Source organism: Medicago sativa, chromosome 8 (assembly GCF_051527215.1).
Source record: "Medicago sativa cultivar Bolivia chromosome 8, Bolivia_mono, whole genome shotgun sequence".
Taxonomy (NCBI): Eukaryota; Viridiplantae; Streptophyta; class Magnoliopsida; order Fabales; family Fabaceae; genus Medicago; species Medicago sativa.
Window position 1 is genome coordinate 92169408 of NC_140756.1, and position 11338 is coordinate 92180745.

The 11338-nt window shown below is 33.7% G+C and overlaps 2 protein-coding genes across 3 annotated transcripts; both read right to left on the minus strand.

Moving 5' to 3' along the window:
• Positions 1–548: 548 nt before the first annotated feature.
• WRKY32 (WRKY DNA-binding protein 32) lies at positions 549–5585 on the minus strand. Of its 2 annotated transcripts, XM_085734279.1 has the most exons (5): positions 5168–5585; positions 5025–5077; positions 3276–3988; positions 3001–3159; positions 549–1214 (listed from the first exon to the last, which is right to left on the minus strand). In XM_085734279.1, the coding sequence occupies exons 1-5, from the start codon at positions 5379–5381 to the stop codon at positions 797–799; spliced, it is 1557 nt and encodes a 518-aa protein (XP_085590405.1). In that variant the 5' UTR covers positions 5382–5585; the 3' UTR covers positions 549–796. The 2 variants fall into 2 exon arrangements, with proteins under 2 accessions (XP_085590405.1, XP_085590404.1); XM_085734278.1 differs by having other exon boundaries at positions 5025–5585.
• Positions 5586–8292: 2707 nt separating this feature from the next.
• Positions 8293–10816, minus strand: LOC146903329 (eukaryotic translation initiation factor 5A-2). Its single transcript, XM_085734281.1, has 5 exons — positions 10625–10816; positions 9705–9827; positions 9569–9625; positions 8676–8750; positions 8293–8590 (listed from the first exon to the last, which is right to left on the minus strand). Exons 1-5 carry the CDS (start codon positions 10745–10747, stop codon positions 8489–8491), a joined length of 480 nt encoding a protein of 159 aa, XP_085590407.1. The 5' UTR covers positions 10748–10816; the 3' UTR covers positions 8293–8488.
• Between the last annotated feature and the right edge of the window lie 522 nt (positions 10817–11338).

Consider the following 11338-nt stretch of genomic DNA (forward strand, 5'->3'; position numbering starts at 1 on the left):
CTCTCCCTCTCTCTCTCTCTCTCTCTCTCTCTCTCTCTCTGTTGCTTTGATTTTGTGTCAATACCTATTTTTCTTTGTATATTTTCGTTGTTTCACAAAGTTATCCCAGAATATGGTCGTTCAAATAACATTATTCATCTTATTCACTAATGCATCCCAAATAGAATTACATTCAGTGGAATGAATCCATAAAAAACCAAGTTAAAAATATGTAGTAATCTTATTTATTTTAGTTACCTTTATTTTGATTAAAAAAAGTTAAAGCAATTAGCAAAAAGAAATTGAATGTGAATGAAAGCAGTCGTGCGAATAGCAATAGTTACCTTTATTTTGGTTACCTTTCTCGTTAGCTTAACATTCGTAAAAGTAGCATTTCTCTTAAGTTAAATATAAAAGATGAAAAAACAAAAACATTTACATGCAAATGATTTTTAATTTTCTGTATGATAAAACGTTTTTGCTCGATATATGTTTGAGCAGTCACCGCCATCATCTTCATATCGAATCATTCGGGTGGTAATAAAATGATAACACTATCATACTACTTGTCCCCATTGGCCATTACCATGTAAATAGATTATGCCAATCAATTCTATACTTGTTCCACTACAAGCAAACTTTTTCAGACAAGCTGAACGGATGTACATACAAATAAATACACACAAACTGTTCCACTAAACTACATGAGAAAAAACCAAGAATCAAGAATAAAAGATAAACACATGAAGCCGTGAAATTACAAGAGACCGGCTATCTAATTTATATATTACAACTGCATGGTTTCTGAATGATGAATTCAGCAAGGCTTGATTTCAAAACCTATGCTCAGAAGCGTTCGAGCTGACTCTATTGCTTTCTCACCCCCAAGGTCCTTGGCTTCCCCGGTTAGTTCTCCTTCGGTGTCCACTGACCATTGAGTAGAAATTTTCTGATTTTGTGGCGAGTCCGGTTTACTCAACTGCAAATTATTCATGGAGGCAGGTGCTGCATCAGCCACAAGAGGAGCACTTGGTGGGCACAGCAAATTATTCATGGAGGCAGGTGCTGCAGCAGCCACAAGAGGAGCACTTGGTGGGCCGTGTCGTTTCTTCGGCACAGGAGTGTCATGATCATGTACACCCTTGTAAGTTATGATGACAGCATCTGAGTTGTCTACGGCAGTCTCAATGTGCTTTCGAACAGGACATCCAGCAGAAGTGCATCTGTAGTAGTTTCTGATAAGAAAAGGAAAAAAATTCAATGGAAAATTAAAGAAAACTTAAAAAGAAAACCAACAATCCGTAAAAGGAAAAAAGTGAGCTTTAATATCATTCATATAAACAGGAAGAAAAAAAAGCCGAAAAATCAGTTTGGCAAATAATTTTGTCCGGATACATTTTCTTGAAGATACAGTTCTGTTTCCATGGATACATAATACTACCATGATGGATAGATACATTTTGTAGAACAAGGGATGGAAACAGACATGTTTCGGTGGTCAGTAACGGATCTTTTGAGGTACAGATGGAAGTCACGGCTCCCCCAAGTTTTTTATTCTATCCATGTAGCACCGACGCCTCGAATTAAGGATGTGGATGTGTCCGATGTTCAGCATGTGCGAATGTCTAACATCAACACATCATATGGTTACATTCATAGAAGTTTACGGTAGTCTAGTTGCTAAGCTAGTTTTGCAAGGAGGACGGGGACTTGGAGTCGATTCCTTTTAAGCGCATTTTTGCCTTTCCAGTGTATTTTCTTGAGGAAACATGGTAGGCCCAAGATTGGAACCCCGGAATTCAAAGTAAGAAACATGTGGATTAAACCACTATACCAATGGTAGGCCCAAGATTCGAACCCCGTATTTCAAAGTAAGAAACAAGTGGATTAAACCACTATACCACGATACAAGCTACACGTTATTTGTGTGACATATTTACATGTATATTCCATAAAAAATTGACCCCCTCTACTGGTCTCAGTTTAACACAATATTTACCAACTTACCTAGGCCTCTTGTTTCACAATTTAACCAATAGGCTATAGTAATTTATCTAAAACTTTTCATTAATTAACACCACGATACAAATTACACATTATTTGTCCAATATACTTACATTTATATATTCCTTAACATTTATATACTATCATCCATGCTCCGCCACTTATTGGTCTAAGTTAAACATAATATTTACCAACTTATCTTAGCCTCTTGTTTCATAAGCTGACCTATAGGCTATAGTAATTTGTCTAAACCTTTCATGTATTAATTTAACACTCTGTCCATATTTGTTTTAGCTTAACTTTAAAAAAATAACAGCTTTATAGATAATAGCTCTCTTAGCAACATCTCTATTTTAGACACATTCTAAGCATAAAATAAGCCAAATATAAACATGCACAAAATACAAGTGCCTTCAAAAATAAAAAGTTGCAAGCTTCATTTATCTAGTTTACAAATTTCATAAAATTCAAAAGATATTTGATACTTAATCAAATAAATTAAACTTAAGGCATGATATATTTGTGAAATAAAAATAAATGTCAACTATAAAATAACTACACAAGTCAAATTTATCTAGAATTTGGTGTGCATAATCCCTAAGATAATATGACAATATTCAGCAACTTAATTGATAAAATTTAATTTAATTGTGACAAAAATTACTCTCAATGTAAGTGAATATCCATCCATATAAATTTATGAACAATATTTTAAAAAGTCACTTAAGTAGAAAAGAAAGCAAAAAAGGCACCAGCTTGAATAAGATCTTGGCCTTGTCATTTTTCAAACTGCTTACAATAAATAAATGCAGCTTGCAACTTTTTTATTGGACTTTATATTTTTTATTTATTTTAAAAAATTGAACACTGTTTACACCTAAACTCAACTTTCATAATATTCAACTAAAGATACTGATTCATCAATGCAACAAATTCGATTCATATCAAGAACAAAATAAATAATAACCAAAGGAAACAGAAATTATGCATACTTGGCTTGTGGATAAAGACCTTTACCTGGGATGTGGGTTACCCTTCACCATTTTCTGTCCATACTTGCGCCATCGGTATCCATCACCAGATATCCCCACATCTCCTGCTGCATGTACAACAAACTTGGGTTTCTTTTCAGGTTTTACAGAAGAATCTGAGTGAACCAAGTCACCTTTCTCCTTTCTGGTTATCAAATTAAATGAGAGAACATAAATCATTATATCCTGCCACAATTAAAATAAATGGGCTTATTGTTTAAGCTTTGCTGATAAATAATATGATTTCATACGCGGACTTGCCTTCGTTTTGGATCTGGCTCGTCGACATGTTCCTCGTTCAAAACTATTTTACCATTACCATTGATATCAGATGAGTTTTGTGGTTTCTTGTCAGAACTGCAAGGTGTTTCTTCTTGAGCTTTGGAAGATGTGGATGGATCAGAATCTTTCGGAGCATTGACAGGCTTCACTAAAACACTGTTCTCTGCAGTCGGTTCGTTGGAGGGCGCAAACTTACTTTCCCTAATGGAACTAATCTTCCGTGGGGGATCATGACTGTGCTCACTTTTATAAACAGTCTCTATCACATGACCTGAATGATCCCAGCATTCAATCTTCTTAGCACAACAGTTTGATTGAGTACACCTGTAATAGCTTCGAGAACCTGTAGTAGGACTCTTAACTTGCTTCTGCCCATATTTCCGCCAGTTGAATCCATCAGATGATGGTGTCCTTGGAACAGAAACAGAAGACAAGGCTCTACCGCCAGAAGTACTTTTTTTGTTTACTTCTGCCACAGGCGTATTACTAACGATTGGAGGAGACATATTCTGTATTTGTATGGTTGGACTAGGAACGGATGATAAAGATTTTGTAACAGAATTTGGTGATAGTTCAGATGGTGGATTTGAAGACACAGTCACTTGAAGCTGCTCTTCGGCCTGAGCTGAAGGTTCCTGGACAGCTTCTCTTTTAGCAACTTCCTTTTCATTTTCAAGAGGTCCAACCGTTTCCTGAGCATGAAATGGCCTATTTAGTGCTAAAGAAATCAAATACCTTGGGATGTACATAACATACAATTTTTTTATGCTTAATTTGAATGAAGAAATACTGTCTTGTCTTGGGAATTGTTCATTCAAGAAAAGCAATCAAATATTACTATAAAAACCTAATTTGTTAGATGAAAACTCAAGAAATGTATATCTCTGTCAATTGAAACCTGTAGATTTTGTACTAATAAATGCGCTACCGGATAGACATTTCATTTGTACATCATATGCCAGTGTTAAAATTCAGAATTCAGCATTTAAGCTACTGGGAAAAAAGAATCCTAAGAATCTTCACGAAGATCATAAATGAGTTACATAAAACTTGAAGTCTCAATTTTGGATATGGTCTATCATTAAACACATCAAGTGATTCAACTTTTATGCGATTTTGGATCACTTTGTAGCCAGAGAGCCTGGTCATTGCATCTCGTTTTCTTTCAAAATTTAAGTAAATTCATTCCTCCTTTTTATGGGATCAGTCAAAATTTAAGTTCATGATTAAGCTGAAGCTTCTAAGGCTTAAATAGACCGAAAATCGAAACAGGAGACTCAGTAAGTCTTTTCCTATAATAACTAAGTCCTAAACCCTACCAAAAATAGAAGCATTTAACAATCATTTTCAATCCAGATTCCAAATTCATAATCTATAAAGCAGAAACTAACAGTACTACTGCCTTATTCTCAGATTCAGAACAAAAAGGAGAGTAATTAATTTGTTTCAAAATTTTCAGTGAAAGCTACACAGTTTCCACATAAGGGTATTACATTCAAAAACCCTAATCAAACAAACTTTTCAAGGTCGAATTCCCCAATTATAACCATGCCCTAAACCAGCAACTACTGCAAATGATCAAGCAAAGTATGCAATAAAAAAACTAAAAATTAAAAATTCTATATAAAAAATTCACAAAAAATTGAACGATCGCACGTTTAACTAAAATCTGTTTCAATAAAATAACACGGTAATAAAGTTAAAATTTGGTACAATAAATTATCTAACCTTAATTTCGGATTTGACAACCGAATTCAGCGTATTAGGGATTCCTTGCACATCTGTGAAATCAACCAAACAATTCACAATTTTTTTCTTAATTTTTTTTTTGTTGCTGAAAAAGGATAAACAGAGTGGAAATTGAGGCGTACCGAAACTACGTTGATCCAAAACCAAAGATGGAAAAGCAATTAGGGTTTCTGAATTCGAATTTTCATTAGAACTCGGTAATTCACTTTTCTGCGACTCGGTGGCTGACGGTGATTCGCCGACTGGTTCCTTTTTTATCTCTTGAGCTTTTTGTTGTTCTGGGAGAAGCTGAGTGGGTCCCACAGGGAGAGCTTCGGAGACGCGATGCTCAGCCATGGAAACTTAGACACAGAAAGAGAAGCTTCTAGAGAACTTTTCTTATAATCGATTATTGCAAAAAGCTAAACGAGTTTCGTGTTTGTTGAATTTCCACGGTTTATGTGTGAGTGTGTGTGTGTGTGTGTGTGTGTGTGTGTTTGACTATCATTGACTCGCTCACTCACTCAGGTGTTTCTCGTTCATTCTCCTAACTTTTCATATGATTCTCTTTTCTCGTTCGTACCAGGTACTAGAGTAATACACGTCGTTTGTTTTTCCGTCAGTAATTCGTTCGTCGTGCTCTGCTGACGCCGTTAGTCAATGAATGTTTACCGCTTCTTTTGACTTGTTGTTATACGGTGCCGTTTTCCTCTTTCTCTTTTGCTTTTTCTAACATAATCACACTTTAATCCTTCGATACAACAATTGAATTGATGATGACACAAACAATACAAAATTAGAGAAGGTTATGTTATGAGATAAGAATAATCACATGTTACTAACCACTGATTATGGTAACTAAACATGAATTACGTTTCAATCACACTTTAATCCTTTGTTGATCTCGTACATGATCATAACTTAATTATCCAAACACATTCAATTGAATCACTGAAGACTTATTTTATTTTCATTCCACACCTTCCCTAGAATTGTACCATGCAGCCTCTATGTAGGACACTTGTTCGAAATACAATGCAAGAGCAACTAATTCTCCCCAAAATTAACATGGCAGAACGTTATTTCTCAACATGCTTATTGCCGTATTGAGAATTGTCATATTTCATCTCTCAGTAAGGCCATTGTGTTGGGGTTTATATGGAGTTGTAACCTCGTGTTGGACTCCATTTGATTCACGCAAAGCTTTGAAATCATTTGAGGTGTATTCTGCACCAATCCTCGATATCTGGATGCACTTCTCATTTTATTTTTCAACAACTAGATTGAATCTCTTAAACATTTATAGTGCTTCACATTAGGTTTTAATCAAATAGACTCCCCTTTACTAAATTTATCTAGAAAAGAGATAAAATTTGTATTGCCTATAAACGAGTCCTTGTGTGTTATGTTCTAATTAAGAGCAAAAAATTCTTCAAGATGACGAAGATTCCTGTAGAAGGTACGGCACGACTTGTGAGATTACCTTAAAGTATCAAGGATGACTAAAGGCAAAAGAGAAGTTATGGTGAAACTTGTGAAACTACTCTTCAAGAGGGTAGAAGGCATTATGAGATTTGAAGAGGTAAATTTGAAAGCTTGTGGGACTACATATTGTAGTTGGATGCAAGGGTAAGAATCAAGGTGGTTGATGATTACAATGGTGTCACCATTGATTTAGAGTCAAGGTGGAGAATTGTTGTGTGTGACTGAAAATCTTGTTGAATTATTTTTTTCTTGGCTCCAAAGAAAGTTGAAGACGCTACTTGTTTATCAAGAAAACATAAATATAAGGTGGTTTTTTCTTGCTTAGCAAACCATATGGATTGCAAGATTATTTCTTGAAGTTAAAGACGACGGTTGTTTCACTTGTTTAACTACTTGTTTGATTTCTTCTTGGCGTTGATGATTCATCATCAACGTAATCATCAACGTTATGAACTTAAGTATTTGCTTAAGTATTTGGCATACATGTCTTCACACAACTTTTGGTCATCCTCCAAAAAATGAGTAATTGTTTCAAGTTGTTGCACTTTTGTTTTCAGTTCTAATGGTTAGATTCCACCGCAACATTTTTGAGAAACCAACTTCTCATAAGAAAGTTGATTCATGCTCCTAAAACTCAAAGTGAACAAATCTTGAGTGCCAAAGCCAACATTCTTTAGTTGAATCAACAACTTTCAAACACTGAATCTCTATTATAATAATATCAATTTGAAATATCCTATTTTTGACAAGAGCTTTCAACATCAACTTCTAATTTGCATCATACCTTTGCAACATATTATCTTTCATCACTATTTGTAACTCTTTTTGAGTTAGTTGACCAAGACTTAGCAAATTGTTTTTCATAACAGGGACATAGAGAATATTTTCTATCATAGTTGGCTTGCCATTTCCTCTTGTTCGCCATCTATCATATGCAAACCTCACCTTGCTCTTTCTTGATGATCAAATTCAACTAATCACTCTGTGACTTGACATGTGGGTTGAACAACTAGTACCAAGAAATCATAATTCTGATTTTGAACAGTCCTTGTTGATGGTGGTGGCCAATGGCCATCAACAAAACTGCAGTTAAAATACCGCACTGATCTTGTCAAATTTATTTGTTGTGATTCTTCAATAGTCGTGGCTGTTGTATCTCATGTTTCATCAATTGCACATACATACAACATAATCAAATTTGGAAGGCAGTTATCTAGAATTTTCTTAAACACGTGCAGATATGTGAGATTCGTTCCATTTTGAGCGACTGTTGACAATATTGTTTCAATGCTTTTGCGTTTGCACTTCATGATGATTTAAAAAAGATTAAGGATTGAGAAATACTACTAATGAGAATGTAAGACATTTACCAGTGTACAAGTTCATCCCAAAATAACTTATTGGATATATTATATAAACTTCAATTTGACACGCTTTTATAAAATAAATAAAAATAAAAATTCAATGAAGTTATACTCAAACGCTCCTTAACCCTTAGACACAACTAATCGACCGTCCAATATATACACAACTACTCAGACAAATGTCAACTATGAAAGTTGCAAGTTCATAACACAGCAAGATGCCTAGATCCGCATCCCCTATAAGTTAACCGCATTGATCCTTTGAAAAAAGTTAACCGTGTTGATTGCAAGTTATAAAGCTGGTTGGTACAATAATGATATCAAATCTTTGAGCGCATATCCAGTGCACACTACATCACACACATTATCCTAAATTTATTTTTCTCCATCAATTAGTTGAAAAGAGCACAGAGGAGAGATAGGGTTCAATATTAAACTCAACAAAAATATAAAGTTACAAGGGACACTTAAAGAATTCATCTGGCCAAAACCAGAGAGTTCAATAATTAAAGAGACAAGATAAATATGGTCCTTTTCTCCACACCATGTTTTATGAGTTTCAAGCTCTTTTCCACATTGACAAGTTTATTGAGCACACAATCATACGAAAAATTACTACTTAGGACCAATGTCCTTCAGGGCACATATCTGCTCTTCACCCATCGCAGACATAACAGAAACCACGAGATCTTTTCCATCAGCAAATCCATCTTTAATCTATGAATGTATCCAATAAATCAAATTAAAGAGACAAAATATATATGTGGCATAAATTCATAACTAATTTTATAAAACCCAATACCTGAGTAAGTAGTGAATCATCAGTAGGAAGCTTCAGATCATCTTTGGTACTTCCATTGTCAGTCAACAAACTCACCTAAACAAAACATTCATGTAGGTTAATAAATGATCCACTGCAATGACAATAGCATAATAATTTGTCCCTTTTTCTTGTTGTGCACTTGTTTGTATTCACATTTTGGAGTGTCATAATTCTTCATTATTTATCTTTTCAAATCAACAATGTGACAATATTTATTCAACATGAGAAAAATACAGTTTAGAGAATGCACCCTATGTCATCTTATTTTTACTTATGTGCTAACAAAAACTTGAATTGAATGTATAATAGAGTTTACAACTATGAAGCATGGACACGTGTCGTGTCCGACACAACACCGACACTTATAATTACACTAAATTATGTGATTTTTTCAAATTATTAGTTATGCCAGTGTCCGTGTCCGGTGTCTGTATCCGTGCTTCATAGGTTTACAGCAAAAGTCAAAAAAAAATGTTATATTTAATGTGAAATATTTGACTTTCTTCATGTTAGGAAAATATGGTAGAAAACAATTGTTATCTTTGAAAGCAACCTGACATAAAACATAATGTAAAAGTCAAAAGAAAAATATTATAGTCATTCCTTTGGTAAAATTTACTGTGAAATAGTTGACATTCTTCATGTTAGGAAAACAAGGCAGAAAACAATTGTTATCTTCGAAAGCAATCTTACATAAAACATACTCAGTTTTTAGGACATGGTAGTGCCCTCATCCCTTAATAGACATTAAGATAACAACACCCCCATGTAACTCATCTATATAACCTAATTCTCATTTTATATATCCATTTGAAAGTTTTAACTTAATTTCCCACCTACTAAAGTTGTCACAAGTAAAAGAAAAAACTTACAAATCCATCTTCAGAAATATCAATCAACTGATAATCAGTACGATTCACATGAGGAACCTGCAAAGAGAGCAAAGATGATTAAAAAATGCATAAAACAAAAATCTAAAAAACATAAATGAAGAAAGATCTAACTTACATCACAATTGTGGGATGAAGGAACAATATCTTCAAGTTTTTTCCCATTGAAAATATCAATAGCAACAAAGTGACACTTTGCATGTCCATGTTTTCCTGTTTTTGAAGTAGAAACCTCAACAACCTACCAAAATATATTGAGAAACAAATACGGCACCCAATAAACAAGTTAGCACAATTGAGAATGAAAATCATAATAACAAAGAAATATTCCAGCAAAACTAAAATTCCAATGTCCCTGTTGTCAAGGATTATAGGGATCAACACGATTGATAATTCCAGTTATATCAAGTTTATAAAAAATTAAACCTAACTCATCCTAACGATGTCGACTACGTGTCCATCTTTAAAAATTGTTTCAAAACCTAGGGCCTGTTTGGATTGACTTATTTGAGCTTAACGATATAATCGAGCATTTGCAAAAACTTGTGAAAACAGTTAATGAGATAGTTGTAAGTCATTTTCAGTTTATTTTCACAAGCTCTCTTAAAAAGAGTATAGAAAAAAACTAATAAACTTTATTTTATAAAAAGTTCATACATAAGTGCTTATGCTATATAAGCTGTAAATTAAGTTAATCTCTTTTCAACATGGAACTTAATTTTTTTTCACAATTATTTATTGCAGCCAATGTTAGATCTAGATGTAAAATAGCACCATATGTCTATGTCTCCGTTTAAAACAATCAAATCAAATCAAAACAACCAAATCATGTTCCAATTTTTATTCGATTCAAACATTCCCAGTTACCAATCAACCAAAATCAACACCATATAAACAGAAGCATGTTAATTAATACAGAAAATATACAAATCTTAATCATACAATAGCATAAATCACAATCAGAGTGAGATTCCAGATTAATCGAATAAGGAATTCAAAAAATACAAATCTAGAAGGGGAAAGGGAAAAGCAGAAAACCTTGCAAGGCCTGGACTTGATGACTATGTAACCATTCTTGCGAATAGTACCAGCCTGTTGAGGGTAGGTTTTGGATGCTCCGGCATCGGCAGCGGGTTCAAAGTGATGTTCTTCGTCAGACATGATTGATTGATGCTTTCTCTGCGCGCGTGGGTAATGTGTTATGTGTGAGGAGAAGAAGATGGATGAGTTAAGAGATTTTTTGGTGCGGTGGTCCCTAACTCTCTTTTTATTCTAAACCTAATCATTCATCCGATCCTCACCGTCCGATTGGCATTCACTGCATCTGTTCCGTTTTTGGTCTTGTGGATACATACACACTGTATTTTTTTTTTTTAAAAATAATTAATTTTAAATAATGTAGATAAGTATTAGCTAGATATTTTAGGACACTATTAAGATATAAAGGTGAGATAATTTGTAAGGCAACTATTTTTTATAGATAAATAAATGGTAGATAAATAGATACTAATAAATAGTTTTATTTGACATGTTTCGTAATAATTTATTCTTACGAATCTTCGGTGTCAATTTAGGTGGATTAATTTAGTTTCTTTAAAAAAAATTATTCTTACGAACTTATATTTTTTTTTATAAACTACTCTAAGTAGCATTGGAGCTTATAACTTATAAGTTGTTATTTTTCCGTTAATTTTACCGTTATCTTAATTGAAAAAAAATTAAAATATATAGTTTTTTGTCACTTCATATCTA

What these genes read in the sequence shown, in the direction of transcription:
- WRKY32 (XM_085734278.1), bottom strand. Translation starts at nt 5,381, where the DNA reads ATGGCTGAGCATCGCGTCTCCGAAGCTCTCCCTGTGGGACCCACTCAG. An exon ending in GAGCCAGATCCAAAACGAAG is followed by an intron (nt 3,160 to 3,275) that starts GCAAGTCCGCGT and finishes TTTGATAACCAG; the next exon opens with AAAGGAGAAAGGTGACTTGG. An exon ending in AAGGGTAACCCACATCCCAG is followed by an intron (nt 1,215 to 3,000) that starts GTAAAGGTCTTT and finishes TTTTCTTATCAG; the next exon opens with AAACTACTACAGATGCACTT.
- LOC146903329 (XM_085734281.1), bottom strand. Translation starts at nt 10,747, where the DNA reads ATGTCTGACGAAGAACATCACTTTGAACCCGCTGCCGATGCCGGAGCA. An exon ending in CTTCATCCCACAATTGTGAT is followed by an intron (nt 9,626 to 9,704) that starts GTAAGTTAGATC and finishes CTCTCTTTGCAG; the next exon opens with GTTCCTCATGTGAATCGTAC. An exon ending in ATATTTCTGAAGATGGATTT is followed by an intron (nt 8,751 to 9,568) that starts GTAAGTTTTTTC and finishes TGTTTTGTTTAG; the next exon opens with GTGAGTTTGTTGACTGACAA.